General features: G+C 51.7%; 1 protein-coding gene across 1 annotated transcript in view; it reads right to left on the bottom strand.

Annotated features, from left to right (window-relative positions):
• The window catches only part of Scarb1 (scavenger receptor class B member 1), a 64,698-nt gene extending 51,181 nt beyond the window's left edge, over positions 1-13,517 (bottom strand). Inside the window, exon 1 of the mRNA XM_032886494.1 lies at positions 13,470-13,517. Coding sequence (XP_032742385.1) covers positions 13,470-13,517 — 48 coding nt within the window. The remainder of the gene's footprint in view (positions 1-13,469) is intronic.
• Between the last annotated feature and the right edge of the window lie 2,744 nt (positions 13,518-16,261).

Genomic DNA, 16,261 nt, shown 5'->3' with positions numbered 1-16,261 from the left:
CAGCTCCGAAAAAAAAGAAAAAAGAAAAAGAAAAAAAAGAAAAGAAATAAAAAAGAATGAAATAAAAGGAGAGAAACCCACGTAGCTGAAAACCCAACAACCTAAGATTTGTGAAATTTACCCCGACGAGCTGCCTCCCCACTCAAAAAAGCCTGGAACCAGCGTCAAAGAAAGCAGCCATGGACATACATGAGAGGCAGCGAGTGGAACCTGGGGTGGTCCGGTGCTAACTAGGGGCCAACGGTTCTGTCCCCACTCTGTCTCCTCTGCCTCCTGTCGAGGTACAGGACTTCGCCCCATCCCCACCTGAGTCCTCAGAGAGTGATTGGCCCAAAGACGAGCATGTGACCCAAGCCAATCGGAGGCAATTGTCAGCCCCAGGCCCGGCACCCACTTCCACCCAGTCTTTGACACCATTGCTTGGCGTTTGTTTTTGTTTTGCATTTGAGTGTATGCATGAGGAGTTTTGAATGCGCCGTGGTGCATGCATGGAGGGCAGAGGGTAACTTGAAAGAGTCTGCTTTCTCCTGCTATGTGGGTCCCAGGATCGAACGCCAATCAACAGGCTCGGTGGCAAGCAAGCATCTTTAGTCACTGAGCCCTTTGGACAGCCCTTTTAGTCAGGACTGGCCTCAAACTCCCACAGTAGTCTGGATGACTTAGCTCTCTTGTTTTCGCCTCTGGGATGCTAGGATTACAGGTATGTAACAGCACCCATTTTTATTTTGTGCTTTGCACCTGCGGGCCACACCTCCCCGCTCCAGCGATGATATAGATCACTGGCAGGAAAAAACAGTTGTCGCTTCAGCCCACACTGGAGCTGGGTGTCGGGAACTCAGGGGAGGAAGTGACTCTGTTTTATTCATAAACCTTGGCTCATGGGCTACAGAGGAGAGTCCGTGGCCCACGCCAGGCCAGGGCTGCTGAAGACTCCCGTTCACTCTGGAAGGCTGTGCATCCCGAACCTGCACCCCATCTCCTGGTCTCTCCTGCCCTCGGCTAATGCAGGTGTCATTTATTTATCCACCGCCCACAGCAGTCCTGACCACATCGCTTCACTGCCTGTGTGGTAGGACAGGAAAAAAGGTCACTGGGGGAAGCTAGCAGCATATGTAGGGACTTCACCCTGGCACAGACACCAGAGAGAAGTTGCAGGAGTCAAGAGAAAACATGTAGCGACTCAGACCCTGAATCTATGGTCACTTGCCAGGGACTTGGGCCACTGGGTGTGGTCTGGGACATATGAACACCAATCCACCCAGTGGCCCCAGAATGGAGCAGTCAGGTGTCAAAGCTTGCGATTTCAATGATGGCTGCCGGTGTCCCACCCCAGCTAGGTCACCACTGTGGAGTAAAGCCATATACAAAACACACTGGATCCCCATCCGGGTAGGACATCAACCAAGTGAATAAGCTCGCTGGAGGTGGGCGCAAGGAAACTCCCAAAGGTCATGGAAGGTGAAGGAAGCTGGTGACCAGGATGTGTCTTCAAAAACATCCCACTTACAGCCTTCGGGTGTAGACTGGTGATGGAACACTTGTCTAGTGTGCCTGCCTCTCTGAGTCACTCCCAAGCACCTCAAAATGCAAGTAAATGCCATTTATTTTGAAACAGAGGAGAGGAACTGAGTAAAAGAGCCAAGGGAAAAGCATTTGGGCAGAAGGAACTGCGAGTGAGAGGCTGAAAGAGAAGAGAGACCTATGGGGTTAGAGTAGCAGAAATACTGACTGGTCACACAGGCAGGAGCCTGTGAAGAGTGGGGGTTGGGGAGTTGTCTCTATGTGTGTGTGTCTCTGTGTGTCTGTCTGTCTCTATATGTGTTTCTCTGTGTGTGTCTGTGTATGTGTGTCTGTCTCTGTATGTGTGTCTGTGTGTCTCTCTGTGTCTGTCTGTCTCTATATGTGTCTCTCTGTGTGTGTCTGTCTCTGTATGTGTGTCTGCATGTGGGTGTTTCTCTCTCTGTGTCTGTGTGTCTATGTGTGTGTGTTTGTGGTGTGTGTTTGTGTGTGTGTTGTCTGTCTGTTTGTCTCTGTATGTATGTGTGTGTGTTTCTCTGTGGGTGGGTGTCTGTCTCTCTGTGTTTGTCTTTCTCTGGGGTGTTTGTTTGTTTCTGTGTATTTGTCTGTCTGTATGTATGTATGTATGTGTTTGTATCTCTTCTATGGGTGTGGGTGTTTGTGTGTGTGTGTGTGTGTGTGTCTGTTTGTCTCTGTATATGTATCTCTGTAAATGTGTGTGTTTCTCTCTGTGGGTATTCGTCTGTCTGTCTCTCTGTGTTTGTCTTTCTCTGTGGGTGTGGGTGTTTGTTTCTGTGTATTTGTCTGTCTCTGTATGTATGTATGTATGTATGTGTCTCTGTGAATGTGTGTGTTTCTGTGTGTGTGTGTGTGTGCGCACGCGCAGGGGCCAATCCAACCTCAGATGTGGTTCCTCAAGCACTATCTATCCATCTTTTTTTTTTTTTTTCCCGGAGCTGGGGACCGAACCCAGGGCCTTGCGCTTGCTAGGCAAGCTCTCTACCACTGAGCTAAATCCCCAACCCCACTTGTGTCTTCTAAAGAGAATTCTGTCTGTGACAGGAGGAACCATCAGATCAGTCATGTCAGGTAGCATCATGGCACCCATGGTCTAGCCTGGCACAGGACTTCATAGTGCCAAGGGTCCCAGAACACCCTGTGATCCAACCTGTCCATTTTAGGTAAACATTTGGGAATCCAAGGCCCAGTGTCAGGCATCAGTTCCAACACCGGGGCCAAAGAACAAACACCACAGAGGTCCTTGCCCTCCTGAGCCTGGGGACTCCCCCATGGGGACAACGTGGCAGAGGAAAAAAAAAGAGCCTGATGTACATGTAACTAGCACGGCGGGCTATTGCGTCTGAATCAACCTTGGCGGGCTCTCACTGGGAAATGTCAGGCAGAAGACCACAGAGCTAGCCCACGCACAGGGGGAACTGTGGGTGGTTGTGGTGGGAACTAGAAAGGTATCAGAGGGCAGGATACTGGCTTCATGAAACATGGGAGGGACCTAGGGTTTCTATCTGGCTGCTGTACTGGGATCTGGGAGGGACACAAGAGACAACGGAAAGGAGTTTAAGGATCCAGATAAAAGATACGGAGACAGTAGACTGCCTCAGGATAGGGGCTAAAGGTGGGTGACGCTCACTTCCCTGGGGCTCAAGTATGGGAAGCAGACAGGGCAAGTGAAGGTCGCCCCTAAGATCTTGGCTTGCAGCCACACGATAGAAGACCTCTGGTCAAGCTAACCAGGAAGGTGAAGGGGGTGAAGTGGGGCAGACCTAGAGGTGAAGAGGGAGGTCAGGACAAGGTGAGCCACCCGCAATCCTCCTTTGAGATCAAGATCAAGGCTGGAGTTCATGAAAAACGTCAAGGCCCAAGGGGGAGAGTTTGGGGCTAAGCAGGGAGTTGGGCCTGGACATATTCCACCAGAATGTGGCTGAGGTAAAGATAAGGACCCATCAACCCTGAGTGCTCAGGAGGAAGACGCCCCTGCCCAGCAAGAACCTTGAAGACAACCCACAGCCAAAGAGGTCCAAGAGCCCTTCTAGAAGCTTCCAGAGAGGGGAGAAGGAACTTCATTGAAATGCCAGGAAGCAAGCAAGGATCAGGCCACTCCTATTCCTTCCCCTCCCCAGGCAGCTGAAAAGCACAAAGCAGAGGTAGGGGGGTGGGGAGGTGGGGAGAGACCAGAAAGCCCCAGGTCTGAGGAGAGGGGTGGATCCTCAACAGCCATGGGACCTCGTCAGCCACTGGGATTGAGAGCCAGGCTAAGCCAGACCTGGTTTTTCATTTCTGTTTGCAGCCCGGCAGGCCCTAGGCCAGTGCAGGCCAAGGCCACCAGTGAGGGAGGGAGAGGAGTGGAGAGAGGTAAATGGGTCATGTCACGTGTTTTTGTTTTCTGGTCTGTCTGTCTTTCTTTCTTTCTTTCTTTCTTTCTTTCTTTCTTTCTTTCTTTCTTTCTTTCTTTCTTTCTTAAAGTAAATTCTTTGTAGCATGCACCAACTTTTTAAAGAATTATTTCTTTTTATTTCTATATGTGAGCACACTGTAGCTGTCTTCAGACGCACCAGAAGAGGGTATCAGATCCCATTCCAGATGGTTGTGAGCCACCATGTGGTTGCTGGGATTTGAACTCAGGACCTCTGGAAGAGCAGCCAGTGCTCTTAACCGCTGAGCCATTTCTCCAGCCCTGGTTTTCATTTTAATGACCTTTTCTTTTCTTTTTCTGAAGTCCAGGCTGGCCTAGAATTAGCAATCCCCCTGCTTCAGCCTCCTGACCTGTCTCTATTTTGAGCAGAGCCCCACCCACACCCACACCCACACCTGCCAGGCTAAATCCTCCTCAAACTAAATGGATGGCACTGGATCCAGAGCTGGAGGTATTAAATTTCAAGCCCTGGACAGGTGGTTTAGATGCCTACTTAACATATGAAAGCCGACCTGACTGCCAGGTTCTCCCAGCATCCTTCAGTTCCTACCTGTTTCAGAACCCTCCTGGCTGGCATACCCTGCCTCCTACCCTGAACTCTGTAGCCCCGGAGGGCTGGGTTGCTCTTCCCTGTATAATCTAACCATTTTGCTTGCCCATTCTCTCTTCACCTTTGGGCCTCCTGGCAGCTGTGCCTGGTTCCCCTCTCTCCTCTCCTTTTCTGTTCCCTCTCTCCTCACATAGCTCAGGGTCATGTCCACACTGGACTTCTCCATCGATCCCTGTCTCTACCTACGCTCTCCCTTTCTCCCTTTTATCTACAACAAACCTTCTACTCCCCCATACCCTAGAGCAGCCATGTTTTCTTCTCTCTCTCTCTCTCTCTCTCTCTCTCTCTCTCTCTCTCTCTCTCTCTCCTAATTCAGAAGGCTTCTCAGCCGAACTCACCGGTCCTAAATCAGGAAGTGGCAAACATCCAGTGGCAAACTAGGGAGGAGCTCACGGTGGCCCGGGACCTCTCTTTTGCTGGCCAAGGAAGGACATTTGAACACTCCTCTGTACCCTACAAGCCACAGAATGCCACAGAGCAGGCAGCCTGGGCCAAACCTCCTAGGAACCAAGATGCAAGTAGGATAAGCTCTGTAGAGAGCCAAGCGGCCTCTCCAGGACTGGCTCCGGAGTCGGCCGCTGGGATCCAAGGCTAGAGAACAGGATTCCAGGTAGCTGAATTCGTGGAATCGGAGTGGATCAGGGTAAGACACTGTGGGAAGACGGCAAAGAGTCCATCCTTCCAGGAAGGGTCTTAGGGTCCTTCCAGGAATTTAAAAGGAGAGTCTGGTTTCAAAATGCCAATTGGGAACACCTAACTCCTACATATGGTGACCACACAGTGCCAGTGGCCCCTTTTGTATTCTGCAAGTGCTAAGGTTGGAGCCCCAGTGGCTTGCACCTGCTAGGCCATCATTCTGCCATGGAGCCATGTCCCCTGCCACCCAGCCCATGGGAACATGCATCCGCACCTATGTGCACACGTCTACGTGTGCTCAGACAATGACCCATGTGCCTGCATCCCCATGTGGATGGGTTGCAACTCGTGTGGTACATAGAAACACTCATGTCCGACCATGACGGCACTGGACCATACACCAGGCTCTGTATGCTAGTATACCTAGGGACACTACTATGTGGACCCGCACCAAAAGGAGACATACGTACTGAAGGTGTGAGGACTTGAGAAGCCAGAGGGAACAGAAATAAACGCTTGGAAACTAAAAATAGCTAGTTTAAAGCCACAGCTGCAGCCCTGAAGGGAACTAAAACACTTACGCACAAGCCAGGGGAACCGGAAGTCAGGCATCAGGAAAGAGGAAGAAAACAGAAAAAATCCCAGCACACCCAAGCATTCCTACCCAGGGCCTGGAAAGCAGGGAACCTACAGGGACAACCATCCTGACATTAGGGGCCCCTGATCCCACATGGGGAGCAGCCCGTGGTGGCCCAGGCACACCACAGGGTGGTACAACCTGTGGGACCCTGAGGAGGTATCAAGGGGTTCTGAACCTGCAGCCTTCTCTCACAGGAGAAAAGTCTGGAATACACCCGCTAGCCATGCAGATCATTAGAATACTAACCAAGGGAGGGGAAAAAAAAGGAAGGACCAGGGTGGCCTTGTGCCTCTCCAGTCAAGGTCAGCTGTTTTAGCAGAAGCTACATCTTGGTTCTGTCACCAAAATCTGGGGTGGGCTGGAGGGAGTGAGAGGGGAGACACGAGGACATCACAGGACAAGTTTTACTTAATCTCTCTTTGTGTCTGTCTCCCTGGAGGAAGCAGAAAGCAACTGTAGCCACTTAGATACTAAATAAAAGGCTCTGAGGAATGTCAGACGCTCAGCGTAACACAGTGTCTACAAGCTGCCATCTGCCACCAGGGCCACTTTCCACTGCTAGGCCAACAAACTATGCCAAAGGTCACAAAACAACTGAGGAACAGTGTAGATATCCCAGGCTAGCCCGACTCCTGAGAGGTCCCTGGGCTCTGTAGGGAGCTGTGAGAGAAGGACTCAGAATAAAATGGAGGTGAGGAGGGGTAGACAGCCATTGATCCCAGTCAGCTCCCCAGCCCCTCCGCTGGCTGGCTAACATCTTGTTCAGGAAAAAGAGAGGACCACATCCAGGCCTTTGACAGAATAAGGATTGTGGGCTGGAGGGATGATGGCCCAGAGGTTTATGAGCACTGGCTGCTCCCGTAGAGAGTCTGGGTTCAGTTCCCAGCACCCACACAACACGTCACAGTGCTCTGGAACTCCAGTTCCAGGGGATCTTGACACCCCTTTTGACCCTCCTCAAGCACCATACACACGTGACATACAGACAAAACACTGAAAATAATAATTAAACCCTCTTTTTTAGGGGGGGCAGGGCATTTTGAGACAGGGTTTCTCTGTGTAGCCCCGGCTGTCACGAAACTCACTCTATAGACCAGGTTGGCCTCGAACTTAGAAATCTACCTACCTCTCTGCCTTCTAAGGGCAGGGATTAAAGGCGTGTGGCACCAAAGGGACATGATAGAGCCCCTGAAGTGGGACTAGGTCTAGCGAGTTCAAACCAGGAGCATGGGGTGGGGGAGGGCGGTGGTGAATTGAGGGAGGGAAAGAGACACAGATTGGGTACCTTCGAGCTGCTGAGAGGAATTTGGGGTTCACTCGGAAAAAAACGGGGAATGTCAGAGAGTCTGAGCAGGGTGGACACCATCCCTCGTGAGAAAAGCAGGACGAGACTACCCACATGGATCCAAGCAGGCATCAAGGCCATGGAGAGAGAGGGGTCATAAAGGGTGAGACCCCAAGGGTATGAAGCTAAGATGCAGGAAGTAGCAGAAAGAATGGAGCAGGTAAGGGCAGCCCGAGGCTTCTGCTCTACACCAATGGGAGGGAAGCATCAGCAGACGACCAGGCCAAGCACAGTTCAACAAGAAAAGCCACATCAGGAAGAGGGGCTCATCCAATCGTGGACCTGGGAAAGAGGTCCTTTATGAGGCCCTTTGGTGAGGGTGGTGGCCCTGTGGATGAGCTGCCTGACAGGCTGGGTTCTAGGTGAGACACGCCGGGGTCCCAGTGCTGGTGGGTTTCCCTCCGTGTGAGAGGAGGGAGCCTCCATAAGACTGGGCTGTCTGTGGGCAAGCCTGTAGAGCATTTTCTTAATTCATGATCGATGGGGAGGGGCCTGGCCTATTGTGGGCGGGGCCACCCCAGAGCTGGTGGTCCTAGGTTCTATAGGAAAGCAAGCTGAGCAGGCTATGAAGAGAGCAGCCATGAGGAACAAGCCAGTAAGCAGCACTCCTCCATGGCCTCTGCATCTGCTCCTGCTGTTTGAGCTGCTGCCCTGCCTTCCTTCACTGATGAACAGTGCTGTAGAAGTGGAAGCCAAGTAAACCCTTTCCCGCCCAAGTTGCTCTGGTCACGGGGCTTTACAAGAGCAGTCATCTGTCATTTTTAGCGCAATTCATAACACATGGATACCATCTCCTTTTTGTTTTATAAAGAGGTTGGGTGAGTTAGCGCACATGCGTTACTCCCAGGACTCAAGAAGCTGAGGCAGGGGAGTTTCAAATAAAGCCTGGGTAACACGAGACAGACCTTACCTTAAAGAACTCCAAACAAAATAATCACCATTGGGGGTCAGTGAGATGGCTCGGCAGGTAAAGGTGCTTGCTGCCAAGCCCGAAGACCTGGGTTCGATCCCTGGGATCCACATAAGGAGAAGGAGAGAACTGGTTCCTCAAAGTTGTCCCGTGACCCTCACAGGCATGTTGCAGCATGACTCTTCCACTCACACACCAATGAATACATGCACGTGATATTTTACAAAAAAGAAATCATGGTGGTTTGGAGAGATGGCTCGGTGGTAAGAGGACTGGCTGCTCCGATAGAGGACTTGGGTTTGTAAAATTCCTAGCACCCACATGGTGGCTCACAACCATCCGCTAGTCCAGTTCCTGAGGATCTGATGTCCAGTCTGGCCTACAAGGGCACTGCACACACAGATGTACATGCAGGCAAAACACCTATACACACAACATAAAACAAAAATGTCCAGAGAATCATGGAGTCAGCATTATCTACCTAGTGTGTCTGGTGCAAACCCTTCCCTACCTCTTTCTAAACTATCATGGTACTAACGGGAGTCTGTTGAAAATATAGAATACCGTTAAGGTTTTGCTGTTGTTCTTGTCATTTTGGGTCAGTATTTTGTTTTGAGGCAGGGTATCTCTGTGTAACCCTGGCTGTCACAGAGATTACTGTCTCTGCCTCCTGAGGGCTGGGATTAAAAGCATGTGCCACAGCCACCAGACTACGGTGTGTGTGTGTGTGTGTGTGTGTGTGTGTGTGTGTGTGTGTGTGTGTGTGCGTGTGTGTTTCCTTTATGTTTTGCTGTTTTGGGGACTGAACCCACGGATATGCACATGTTAGGAAGCAGTCTATCCCTCTATTTATTTGTTTGTTTGTTTATGTGTTATTTATTTGTATGTGTGTTTACTTATAAGACAGGGTCTCTCTATGTAGCCCTAGCTGTCCAGGCACTGGACTTGACTCAGAGATCTGCCTGCCTCTGCCTTCGGAGTGCTGGGATTAAAAGTGTACACTAATGCCCCCAGCTCACGTTTTAGGTTTGTATAAAGATGGGGGTCTGAGTTGCCTCGAACTTCCTGTGTAGCCCAGGCAGACTTTGAACTTTCTCTGGCTTTGAATATTCATTCCTCCTACCTCAGGCTCCAAGTAGCTGCGATGATGGAGATGATGGACAGACAAGAGGCTGGGGAGGAGGGACTTTAATAGTAACAGTGCTGGGGTTGGGGATTTAGTTCAGTGGTAGAGCGCTTGACTAGCAAGCGCAAGGCCCTGGGTTCGGTCCCTAACTCCGGAAAAAAAAAAAAAAAATTAGTAACAGAGCTTTTTCTCCATCATCCATGTCTTCCCAAAACCTGGCCCTTCTTAATTCTTTTTCTGACTGCCCAGCAGCTCACTGTACACACAGAGAGAGGGCTCTTGCTTATTCCCTACTTCCCTACGGAGGGTAAATCAATCATGGCCGCTTGAAGTCCCTCCCAGCCCACCACAGGCAATGCTTAATAACTAGATGCCGACCTTTGCTATGGCCCAGATCCCTTATCTGTAGAAAGGAAGAATTCGCAGCCTCGGCCTGTTTCACAATGCTGTGGTTAGACTGAGACCAGAAGCAGGCAGACTGGCAGGACATTTCCAAAGGCCGCTTGTAATCTCCTTTGTAACTTGCTAATCCCTCAGGGGGAGCAAACCAGATCTGACCCCTGTCTCACTGCTGGGAGAAAGCTTGGCTGTCTGAGTGATGGACCAACTCCAGCTAAGTACATGGTACAGTAGGCTTGAGTCCCTAAGCTCTCAGAACGGTCACCTACGTGGATACCATGCTCCTGCCCAACCTTGCAGAGCTGAAGATGTGAATCAAAACCACCGAGAGCCAAAGAGGGTGATGGCGTTTAGAAATGAAGGGTCATTTCTAAATCCCTTCAAAGTACATCGTCCCACAGCTTGTCAGACAGGGTATAGAGGAGAATACCAAAATCCGAACAGGGGGCACCTGTGGGTCCACAGGCTAAGGATCAATCCCACCATGCAAGTGTTCCTGGCTTCACACAGGAGGGTATGTGCTCTCTGTAGCCTAAGACAAAGACATGGCCGGACAACAGAGGAACCAGTAAACAAAGGAATACCAACACAGTAAAGGGGGGGGGGGAAAGGCAGTAACAGATTGAAAAAAAAACCTTTGAACGGGGCTGGGAAGATAGCCCAGTGGGTAAGGTGCTTACTAGAGGATCTGAGTTCTGATTCTCAGAACCTGAACAAAAGCTCAACACAGAGCCAGTGGTGGTAGCATATGTCTCTAGTGTCAGCACTTGGGAGGCAGGGAGAGCCTGGTCTACAGAGGGAGTTCTGGGACAGCCAGGGCCACGCAGAGAAGCCTTGTCTCATAAAAAAAAGAAAAAGATGCTGAGTTCGTCTGGCTCCTATCTGGAACCCTGGCACCAAAGCAGGTAGAAAGGGGCAGATCCCAGGGACCCGTCGTCCAGTGTCTAGCAGAGAAGGTACACTTCATATTTAATGGGAGAGCTTGTCTCAAAAAAATAAGGTGGGGTTGGGGATTTAGCTCAGTGGTAGAGCGCTTGCCTAGCAAGTGCAAGGCCCTGGGTTCAATCCCCAGCTCCGGAAAAAAAGGGAAAAAAATAAATAAATAAGGTGCAGAGACACTGAAGAAGACACTCTACAGGGGGTTGGGGATTTAGCTCAGTGGTAGAGCGCTTGCCTAGCAAGCGCAAGGCCCTGGGTCAGTCCTCAGCTCCAAAAAAAAAAAAAAAAAAAAGACACTCTACCTCAACCTCTGATCTTGACATGTGTGGTAAGCCTATTCGTACAGGTATATGAGTGCGGTGTCTGTGCGTGCAGGCACACACGTGCGCGCGCGCGCGCGCGCGCACACACACACACACACACACACACACACACACACACACACGCACACACTGTATTTAAGCCAGGCATGGCACACACCTTTAATCCTAATACTGAAGAGGCAGAGGTAGGTGGATCTCCGTGAGCTTGAGGCCAGCCTGGGCTACGCGCTGAGTTCCTGGGCTATGTAGTAAGACCATGACACAAGAGAAAGGAAGGAAAGAAGGGAGGAAGGAAAAAAGGAAAAGCACAGGTTTTGTAAAAGATGTCCATCAGAGCTGGGGAGGTGGCTCAGTGGGCAAAGCGCTTGCTAGGCAAGCATGAGGTCTTGAGTTCAAACTCCCGGCAGCATATACAGTATCGGGCATCATCAAGAGTGCACCTATATAACCCCAGAGACAGGGGAATAGCTGTCTAGTTCATCGAGAGACCCTATCTGCAAGGAAGGAGATTCGCTGACCTACACAAATATATTTATGTTAAAAAAAAAAAAAAAAAGAATAACATCAGAAGAAAGAGCAAATCTCTCTCTCTCCCCCCTCCCTCCCTCCCTCTCCCCTTCCCTTCCCTCTCCCCCCCCCACTGTGTGTGTGTGTGTGTGTGTGTGTGTGTGTGTGTGTGTGTGTGTGTGTGTGAACCCAAGGCCTGCTGTGTGCTGGATAAGTCCTCTACCAATGAGCTACACCCCTAGTCCTGATTTTTCCCCCCTTAAACAACTAAGTATCCCTCCCTTTCATACATCAACTTCTTTAACTTAAAAAAAAAAATAAATAAAATGTGAAAATTTAAAAGACAAGGCTTCCATTCAAGTAGCACAGAAGGAAAGTGTCCAAAGTCAACTCCAGGGTCCCTCCCTGCTCCCCTCCACTGCTACCCTCCTGCCATCTCCTGAAGTGAGCTTTTTTCCTCCCTCAAGAGGTCGGCTCCGCTCCAGCCACCGGGGCCTCTAAGAAGAGGCTGTCTTGGGCTAGGCGTGTCTTTCTGTCTTCCTTCCTTCACGCCACTCAGCCCCCAACCAATCGCCTTTGGGATTTTCATAAGTAGGGTTCTGGAAGCCGCTAGCTCAAAACGGTAAACCTCCAAGCTTCCAGCTATGGGGCAACTCAGTCAGACGTGGTTTTCCCTTCTCAAGCCCGGCGCAGATGGGACCCTGACTGATCGAACAGGCAGGCGCGGTCCCAACGCCAACACTCACCCACACATCCCCCCCCCCCCCAACACCCCCCCCCCGACATCTTTAGTCTCTGTACCAACTGAAAATAAGAAAACAGTCCAGAGAGGAATCTGGGGAAGGAACCAGTTCAGATTCCTCCTCACCCCCAAACAGGAGAACAGGGGACACCTGCTCACTTTACCCACTACAGGCTGGCTGAGCAGGAAGCCCAGTACATGTGCCGGGTACACATGGCCAGGTCCTGACTGAAACCACGGGCTCCTACTGAGATGATGCTGTCCCGCTACTTTGCTGGCCCTAACAGAAAGGCCCAGAGCAGTTCGGATGCTCCAACAAGAATGATCTTCCCCCCACCCAAGACACCATAACTCCTGGGACGCTGGGACTTCTTGGCAACTATAATCTTCACGTACAGGAGTTGAAAATCCAAAGCAATAGATATGTCAGTGTGGCCAAGAGGACTTAGAAATGCCCACCACAACTTCAGGAAAGACACCTGTGGCTCCATCCGGAAGACCAGCCAGGACCTGGGAGGTGGCGGCCAGCCAAAGAGGGAGTATCCTTCATTCATTCCCTCCTTTCAGCGGGCAATGGGACACAGTACACGAAGCCATTCTTAAACTCCCAGTAAACAAACCCGCTAAGAGGAGAGATGTCAGTCAATCCTGTGACAACAGCTCCTTCGGGATCCCAGGTCCAGTTCGAACTGGTTGTTCCCTGAAGGCCAGCCTCCGTTTCCCCTTCCGTGGGAACTCAGCATGTCAGAAAAAACACTGGAGATGTTTTTACTCGGTAATCTCCAGGACTTACTTAATGAGCTCCGGGCTCATTCGGAGGACACCGGATCCCAGGGCAGAGTCTGTAGCTGGACCGGCACCGCCCGCCTAATATCGGTCCCCGGTTGAAAGGGCAAAACAGGGCCTAAGGCTGAGATCAAGGGAGAGGCCCGGCTGCCTGCCCTCGGCAGACCCGAGTAGAGTCTGCCTCTGCCAGTGCGTGGGAGCAGAAAGCTGCTTAACTCTCGAGACTGGCTGGCAGTGTGGGGGCGAGCCAGGGCATCTTTGGGGCATCTAGGCGGGAGGAAACAGGCAGAGCACCCAGAGAACTGGGCGCCTTTAGAAGCCTCACAGATGTACTGGGGTTTAGCACAGCTCTTGAGGTTACTAGGTCCAGTCACCAGTCGGCGTGTGCTGAAGGGCCAGGCCACACTTCTGCTTCAGTGAGGATCAGGCCCCTGGGACGCTAGTGACTCAGACCTCCAAGGCTCTGGGGTGAGCCTGGGCCTCTCAGGTGGTGAGAAGGTAGCACCACCGTCCCATCCTGCGTCCGGATCCTCCCCATCCCAGGACCCTTCACTCACCTTGAGCACCTGCTCCTTGATGAGCGAGGGCACCATGAGAATCATCATAACGCCGAGCGCAGCACACAGCAGCCCTAGGACGCCCAGCCCCAAGGCCACCCAGCGTGCCCTGGAGCTGACGCCCATGTCCGCGTGCGCGGCCGAGAGTCGCTGGGCTCAGGACCTGAAGGGGACGGCGATAGAGGCGACGGAGGCCACAGAGATGACAGAAACCGAGGCTCCCTCAGCAGCAAGGTGTGTGCCTGACGGTGGCCAGCGCAGCAGTAGCCCTGCAGGTGGCCAGAGGTTTTATGCGCCATGGCCCGGGCAGCCCGCCCCCGTGTTCGGCGCGGGATTCCGGCGAGGGGTGGGAAAAGGCGGGGAGTGGGCGGTGCTCTGATGGTGAGGCGTGGGCGTGGCCTCTGTCCGGAGCCGCCCCTCCGAAGTGCTGGGCTTTCCAAGCTCTTGCAGGGTCTGTGTATCCGCTGTGTGTTTCCCCCACGCTTCCTGCTCTTGTCGCTGGTCTAGGTGGGAACCGATGCGCTCACCACAGAGGGCAGAAGTCCCTGGCACCGTCTGCATCCGCTACGCCCCGCTCCTGCCACCTCTTCTTTCTTCCGACTCCTGCCAATGCCTCCCGCTCCCCTGCATCAATTGCAGTCGCCAGGGCCAGCCTCCGGGCCATGCACACCCTCCACTCAGAATTCCGTGTCCCTCGGGACCTTTTGCACTCCCTGCACTCGGAACTCCGTATCCCTTTGGGCTTTTGCACATCCTCCATTCTGTGTCCCTCGCGGCCTTGATGCACTGTCCCCTCGGAATTCCGTGTCTCCCAGGACCTTCCAACACCCTTTGCTCAGAATTCCGTGTCCCTCGAGGCCTTAAGCACACCCTCCACTCAAAACTCCAGGCCCCAGACACACGCTGGGCCCCTGATTCCATCCAGGAAGGTGTTTGAGGGGCTTATCAGGATGCCGGGCCACTATGCTCCCTGCTGACTCTTCCTTATCACCCAGAGCCACCAGCTCAGCTGAACTCAGTTCTGCGTTCTTTGGCCTTAAGCCCCACTCAGGATACCTGCAGGGTGGTGGGGACTCTGTCTTGCCCTGCCCTGCCCTGCCCAGTGCCCAGTTAGTTCATTCCCAGCCCACAGCCAGAGCCTTTAACTCTAAGCACTCCCTGTTACAGCCAAAAAACAGAGACATAGGCTAACTTCCTCAGTGAAGGCAAGGCGGCCTGCTTCCCACTCAGGACACAAAGGATAGATACGCAGCTGAGAAAACCCAGCCCCACACCTGTCAAAACTGAGTCCCAGCTCCCGTTAAAACCCAAAAGGTCTCCTCTTGGGAACCACCTTCAGCAACATGACCCAGAGTCAGGATTTACTCAACACCTAGTAAGTTCTGCAGAGACAGCCAGCCAAGTCATCTTTCCAGCCCTGACAGATTCCACCAGACACACAAGACTAAGCTGGAGGGCTGGAGAGATGGCTCAGCAGTTAAGAGCACTGACTGCTCTTCCAGAGGTCCTGAGTTCAAATCCTACTAACCACATGGTGGCTCACGACCATCTGTAATGAGAGATCTGATGCCCTCTTCTGGTGTCTGAAGACAGCTATAGTGTACATATATGATGAAATACACATCGATAGACATGGCTCAGTGGTTAAGAGCACTGGCTGCTCTTGCAGAGGACTTGGGTTCAATTCCCAGCACCCGCACGACAGTACACAACATCCTTAATGGATGGAACTTAAGTTCCAGGGGATCCGATGCCCTCCTCTGACCTGGTGCACAGACATACATGCAGGAAAGACAATTGCATACATAAAACAAGTAAGTCTAAGACAAAAACAAGCTCTAGCCGGATGGCCAGCCAGACTTCTCTGACCAGTGAGACCCGGTACCCAGGATAGGATATTCTGTCTCGAACAGCACATTCTGGTACACCCACACAAACATGTGTGTACACACAGACATGGAAAGGAGGGTAGGGGTTCAGTGGACCAAGGAGCAGAGGTGGGCAGGACCTTAGAACACAACTGTGTTACACCTGCACCTTCCAGGTTCAAAGGCTGATGAGCTACCAACAGGCTTTAAGCTCTACAGAAGAGGGTGCGAGGGGGGCAGAGGGGCCTCAGGACTCCTGAGTGGGAGTCTTCACAGCCCAGGTTCCTCTGAACCTGCTCCCACTTCATGCTCCTGATGGAGGTCGGGGCTTGAAAGTTTCTCCAGAACCTACTTGGTTGTCAGGGACATGTTTACTGAAGGTGGTCCCTGAGAGGAGCCTTTCTAGGTTTTCATGGGTTGTCCATGTTCTTTAGCCTAGGGTTACCTGATGCCACTCACTATGGGCCATTCTATGTGACCCAGGAGGAGTCGAATGGAGAGCTAAGGATCTGGTCTGATATCATCTCAGATGGACAGGACTGGGTTTTCTTTTCTTTCTTTTTTTATTAAGTATTTATTTATTTATTATATAAGTACACTGTAGCTGTCTTCAGATACCAGAAGAGGGCATCAGATCCCATTACAGATGATTGTGAGCCACCATGTGGTTGCTGGGATTTGAACTCAGGACCTCTGGAAGAGCAGTGCTCTTAACCACTGAGCCATCTCTCCAGCCTAGGACTGGGTTTTCAAAGCTGTGATTATCCACCATGTGAAGGAATTCTCTAGATCCTCCTCTGACGAGTTTCATGCAAGAAGGCTTCAAGTCCAATTTGTTGAAAATGGGGGTCTTTATGGGTATGGTGGTGGGTACCTTTGATCCCAGCACTTGGGAGGGAGAGGTAAGAGAAACAGGAGTTCAAG

Source organism: Rattus rattus, chromosome 16 (genome assembly GCF_011064425.1).
Source record: "Rattus rattus isolate New Zealand chromosome 16, Rrattus_CSIRO_v1, whole genome shotgun sequence".
In the NCBI taxonomy this organism is placed as follows: Eukaryota; Metazoa; Chordata; class Mammalia; order Rodentia; family Muridae; genus Rattus; species Rattus rattus.
This window is presented reverse-complemented; position numbering and strand designations above follow the sequence as displayed.